The 5,829-nt window shown below is 63.8% G+C and overlaps 1 protein-coding gene and 1 long non-coding RNA gene across 2 annotated transcripts in view; both read left to right on the forward strand.

The window, feature by feature from the left end:
• LOC102250021 (glycosyl-phosphatidylinositol-anchored molecule-like protein) overlaps nucleotides 1–1,290 on the forward strand; it is a 4,259-nt gene extending 2,969 nt beyond the window's left edge. The window contains exon 4 of the mRNA XM_005866538.2: nucleotides 902–1,290. Coding sequence (XP_005866600.2) covers nucleotides 902–1,200 — 299 coding nt within the window. The 3' untranslated portion in view covers nucleotides 1,201–1,290. The remainder of the gene's footprint in view (nucleotides 1–901) is intronic.
• A 2,768-nt stretch (nucleotides 1,291–4,058) lies between these two features.
• LOC106726156 overlaps nucleotides 4,059–5,829 on the forward strand; it is a 7,340-nt gene continuing 5,569 nt past the window's right edge. Inside the window, exon 1 of the long non-coding RNA XR_001362186.1 lies at nucleotides 4,059–4,069. This is a non-coding gene — a long non-coding RNA (uncharacterized LOC106726156). The remainder of the gene's footprint in view (nucleotides 4,070–5,829) is intronic.

Consider the following 5,829-nt stretch of genomic DNA (forward strand, 5'->3'; position numbering starts at 1 on the left):
TCCCAGCGGCATGTGGTCAGGCACTGGTGGGTCCCCGGGACAGCAGTGGGAGCCGCACCGCAGAGCCACGTGCTGGGAGGGCGGCTGGCAGTGGACATGGCTCCCAGGGTCCCCAGAGACCGGCTGGGAGTGAGGCCGAAGCTCAAGGCCTCCACCTGGTGCCCCCTGAGGCCAGGCGGTTCCTCGTGCCCCAGTGACTCTGGTCTCTGGAGGCCGACCAGCTGCCAGGCCAAGGAGCGGCCGCCCTCTGGCCTCCGGGACGACACCTGCTCCCCAGGAGGCCAGGCGCAGGGCCGGGCAGAGCCTGAGGTCCAGGGAGCTTCTCTTTGTCTCTCTGTCTCCCTTCCTCTCTCTGTCACCAGTGAACATGTTCTCGGTGAGGGCAGAGCAGAGGGAACGGGGCATTTCATCGGTGTGGCTGCATCGCGAGCCCATCACTATCTGGGGGCCGCCCGGAGGGCACACCTGCAGGACCAGCTGCTGGTGGAGTCCCCGATCCTCTGGAGGACTTGGATCTTCTTTCCCAGTCAGGAATTCTAGCCAGGGGCCTGGCCGGTGTGGTTCAGTGGTTGGGCACCGTCCCAGGCACCCAAAGGTTGCGGATTCAATTCCTGGTCAGGGCACATACCTGGGTTGGGGGCTCGATCCCCATGAGGGGGTGTGCAGGAGGCAGGTGATAGATGTTTCTCTTTCATTGATGTTTTTCTCTCTCCCTCTCCTTCCCTCTCTCTGTAAAAGTCAATTTAAAAATTAAAAGAAAAAGAATTCTGGCAACGTAGTGACATCTGTGGTGAGGCTGTGGGCACGGCACAGTCCCTGATGGGAGCGTGAGCGTGAGCATGAGTGTGAGCGTGCCTGGTGTTTACAAGCAGAAAACGTGAAGCGGTGGTTTCCTTTCCAGGCCTGAACTCCCGGGAAGTGCTCGTGTACAAGAACTGCACGAACAACTGCACGTTCGTCTATGCGTCCGAGATGCCGCCCCCAGCACCCAAGGTCCTGAGGACCAACAGCTTCTACTGGGTGAGGTGCTGCGGCGTCATGAGCTGCAACGTGGGGGGGCCCACCAACATGGAGCGCGACATCCTTCCCGACCAGACCATCGAGGAGGAGCTAGAAGGGGCCGTGCGCCTGGGGGGCTGGGGGCTCTGGGGGGCCCTCCTGAGCTGCGCCTCCATCCTCGTGAGCAGCGCCCTGACGTGAGAAGACCTTGCCTCGGTGACCGGGTCCCCCCCTACCCCCCACCCCCATTCCTCAGAGCAAGTTCACTCCCCTTTGCTGTCTTGTGAGCCAGAGACCCTGACCCTCAGGCCCCCGCTGGCCAGTTGCCATTCACAGCGAGTCACCCAGTTGCGGAGAGAAATACAGGGCTTCTGTGGAGCTGGTGTTGAGAAGCGTGCTTCCCTCTAACATCCCGCACACAGGCCACACTTTCTCCCAACAAAGCCCAGCAGCTGCAGGGAGGGTGTCCTGGAACAGGGTCCCAGCCGCGCAGAGCTCAGGCCCCTCGGCCCCTCACCGTCCTGCGGGTCTGGGCTGGGCAGCCGAGCAGAGCCTGTGCCTGGCGCCAGGGCCACTGCCCTGCGGACTGCCCTGCGTCCCTGTGTGGGTCACCCAGCTCTGCGGGAACTGGTCGTGTTCCCGCAGTGACGGCTGAGTAGGGCGAGGGACCCCAAAGCCGCTGCGATGGCCTGGAAACACGGGGAGTCTGGCTGCTGCCGCCACTGCGGCCTCCTGCTGCCTGCCTCCCCGCCAGTTCTCTAAATTGCTGCCTGACTTTAATTCTGGGACCACAGCCACAGCACAAACTCAGCATCTAACAGGGTGGGACTCGGCATTTTAGCATGTTCACCAGGTGCCGCCATCACTACTCAGGGCAGGACACTTTCACCCCAGAAAGAACCCTGCCTCAAATATGCAGCCCCCCTGCTCCCCAGCCGGGCACTGAGCTGGGCTGGGTCTCTGGAGCTGGGTGCCCGGCTCTGGGCAGGTTCCCAGGAGCCGTGTCTGCAGGGGAGGAGGGTGGAGAGAGGTGGGAGAGGAAGCACCACTCCCAGCAGGACCAGCGGGGAGGACTCCTATGGAGGTGGAGACGCCCAGAGTCACCCCGAAGGCAGGAAAAGCAGGGGCGGTGTAAAGGCACCCACCTGAGTGGGGCTCTCACCCCGTGGCCCTGAGGCCTGCGGCAGCCTCTCCAGGGTGGTGAGGGTCAGAGCAGGAGGCGGAGTGCCTGCGGGGGAAGGACCCCTGGCGGGGGTAGGGCGTCAGCCTGGGACCCTGTCCTGATGAGGGAGACGCTGCAGCTGCTGGTCCTTAGCTCGTCCTCCCAGATCCCAGGAGTCAGGAGAGCACGGACTCTACTGCACGAACTTGGGCTTCACCCCCAATGTCCCCAGTGCGGGGACTCACCCATTCTCCCCCGTGCTCTGTCCTGCCTCCGGACCTGGGGCCCAGTGTGCATCACAGCCTCAGCATTCTGGGCAACCCCGGCCTTTCCTGCAATTAGGATTTGGGGTGTGGGGACCCCTCTTCTCCAAAGCCATGCTCGGCTCCCAGGCCTAGGACCGGAGCACGGATTGGCCCGGGGTGTGCGGCGCCAACTCTGCGTCAGTGCGCAGGGCAGGTGAGCAGGTGACAGCTTGGACTCTGACCCGCAGAGGACCCCGCAGAGGGGGTCTCTGGCCCGGGTCTCCGATGGGGAGGATGGAAGGGGTCGCAATGCTCATTGAAGGATGGGTCTGGGGGAGGAGGCGCGGTGCAGGGGCTGGAAATAGGCACGGGGCGCGCTCGCCCCTCCTGCGCCCCTAGCGGCCGGGCCAGGCACTGCCGCGGGCTGCGCTTAAAGGGTGTGCTGAGCAGAACGGGGACCCAGGTGGCTGGGCTGGGAGGGAAGGTGGAGGCGAGTCTGTTACTGTTGCAAACGGTAGACACCCAAGGTCGGGGAGAGATTCTAAAATCAGGTGTGAACACGAACCAAGGAAATCGCGTTCAAAAAGGATCCGACCCGGCCCGCGTGGCTCAGAGGTTGAGCGTCACTGGTTCGATTCCCGGTCAGGGCACAGGCCCAGTTTCTGGCTCCATCCCCAGTGTGGGGCGTGCAGGAGGCAGCTGATCCATGATTCTCATCATTGATGTTTCTCTCTCCCTCTCCTTCTCCCTTCCTCTCTGAAATCAATTAAAATATATTTATAAAAAATGGATCCAGGGTCCCCAATGGGGAGCCCCTGCACAGTCCCCTGACAAGCAGAGGCAGCTACATCGGGGCTCCAGCAGGAAGAGGGGAGTTCCTCCTTGCCAGCCGGCCCAGCGGGGGCCAAACCCTCGCCAGGACACCCAGACTCTCCAGTTCCCGCCCACAGGCCTTGGGGCTCAGTTCAAAGCCCCTCCCACTTCCTCCTTTTTCTCTGTAAACTTCCACCTGTGTTTGCAGAACTCAGTTTTTGGGACAGCATGCTTGTTCCGGATTACACTTCTCTGCTATTCCCTAGCAAACCCCAAATTAGACTGGGTGTGTGGGGCAGGCTGGACTGTCCCAGGCTCACCCTGCAGGCCCCCGGCTGCTGGGACACCCCGTTTATCCAGTTTGCCGCCTCCTGGGTCCTGGGGAGTATCAGCTGCCCACGCTCAGGAACATGCGCGTCCTGCATCCTGGCTCCTTGCTGCCCAGACAGTCACCCCTGGGGACCCCGAGAAAATTACCCCCGCTCTCCTCCCCGACCCAGCGCCTCCTCTTAGAGGCTCCAGGAGGGAAGTGGGCAGGCGGCTCCTGTGCGGGGCGCACGCAGAGGCCGCACCCTGAGACAGCACAGCGAGGCTGGCGCTCTCCCAGCTGCAGGGGGCGGGAGGCAGCGGGCAGAGAACAACTCCCAGCAGCCCTGCTGCTCAGGCCACTGGCTTCCCACCAGCCGGACACCCAGCAGCCAGGCCCCTGGCGAGGGGCTCTGTGTCCTGAGCGGGCAGGTTCTCCTCTGTGTCCCCCACATGCTGGTCACAGGTCTGAGACTAGGACAGCTTCCATGGCCAAGGCTCAGGCTTCACAGGGGACCAGGGCGGGACTCAGAGTGTGATCAGGGTCAGGGCTCAGAGTGTGAGCAGGTCGGGGCTCAGCGTGTGACCAGGGTCAGGGCTCAGCGTGTGACCAGGTCGAGGCTCAGCGTGTGACCAGGGTCAGGGCTCAGAGTGTGCAGGGTCAGGGCTCAGAGTGACCAGGGTCAGGGCTCAGAGTGACCAGGGTCAGGGCTCAGAGTGACCAGGGTCAGGGCTCAGAGTGACCAGGGTCAGGGCTCAGAGTGACCAGCGTGTGAGGGTCAGGGCTCAGAGTGTGACCAGGGCAGGGCTCCGAGCTCTTGGTGTATGTAGGCACAGAAGCACCCCTGCCTGACAGCAAGGGGCCTGAGTGTAAATTATGGGTCCCCCGTCCCTGTCTCCAGCACGGAAAGGAGGGAGGGAGGGAGGTGAGGGAGGGAGGGAGGGAGAAGGGGCCGAGGCAGGGGAGGCAGGAGCAGGGCTCAGAGTTTTTACCTGTGGTCAAGGTCTCTCAGTGGAGGGATGGAGCGCTTCTAGGCTGGCAGGACCCCGTGACCAGGGTCAGGGCTCAGCGTGTGACCAGGGTCAGGGCCCAGCATGTGACCAGGGTCAGGACTCAGAGTGTGAGCAGGGCAGGGCTCCGAGTTCTTGGTGTATGTAGGCACAGGAGCACCCCTGCCTGACAGCAAGGGGCCTGAGTGTAAATTCTGGGTCCCCCGTCCCTGTCTCCAGCACAGAAAGGAAGGAGGGAGGGAGGTGAAGGAGGGAGGGAGGGAGAAGGGGCCGAGGCAGGGGAGGCAGGAGCAGGGCTCAGAGTTTTTACCTGTGGTCAAGGTCTCTCAGTGGAGGGATGGAGCGCTTCTAGGCTGGCAGGACCCCAGCCCGGGCCGCAGCCCCACTTCCCTCCCCTGCCCTACACACGCCTGGGTGGGGCACTGGCTCCCTCTCTGCCGCTGGAGAACCGACCCAGCGCTAGGCGGAGGGGCGGGGGGGCACGGTTCCTCACAGCCCGGACCAGAGTCTGGGCTCCACTGGCGAGCACCCAGCCTGTAGAAGGGCGAGTCGCAGGTGCCTGGCTAGCATCAAGGGCGGTGCACCCTCCCCCAGCCCCTGGCGCCGGGGCCTCCCCGGGGGCTGCAGAGTCTTTGTCCCTCAAATGCTCATTGAGCCCTGGCCGGGTTGGCCCTTGTGAATAGAGAGCATCCGCCTCCGGACCAAAGGGTCCCGGGTTCGATTCCGGTCAAGGGCACGGACCTCGGTTGCAGGCTCCTCCCTGGCCCTGGGGCCTGGTCCGGGCATGTACGGAGGCAACCCATCGATGTGTCTCTCTCACATGGATGTGTCTCTGTCTTTCCCCCTCTCTCCCGCTCTCCCCGACAATCGGGGAAACGTCCGTGAGGGACTTCAGGGGGCTCAGCACCTCTCAGGCTGCCCCGTGAGAGGACAACGCTCCCACAGACGCCCATGCAGACCCCAATTCAGGACACGCTGCGCCTGCCCGGAAGGCCCAGCCGACTGCCCTTGCGGGAGAGTTTGGGGAGCCCATCGCCTGGCTGGGCTGGTCCTACTCCTGTCCATGGGCTCCCCCTCTGCCCTCGAGGGTCTCCCCCTCCTCACCCCAACTTCAACATGTAGAGACACGGCCTGCGCACAGGGCCCGGGGCGGCACCTGGCCGGCCTCTGTGAATGTGGGTCTCCCACACCCCCACACACAGCCTCTCATCCCTGTGCCCCAGCACTGAGGGCCTGAGCCGGGCACTGCAGAGGGATCACCGAGGCCTGGCCTGGGGCAGGGGGGCCCCCAAG

The sequence above is a fragment of the Myotis brandtii genome, unplaced genomic scaffold (genome assembly GCF_000412655.1).
Source record: "Myotis brandtii unplaced genomic scaffold, ASM41265v1 scaffold2325, whole genome shotgun sequence".
NCBI lineage: Eukaryota > Metazoa > Chordata > Mammalia > Chiroptera > Vespertilionidae > Myotis > Myotis brandtii.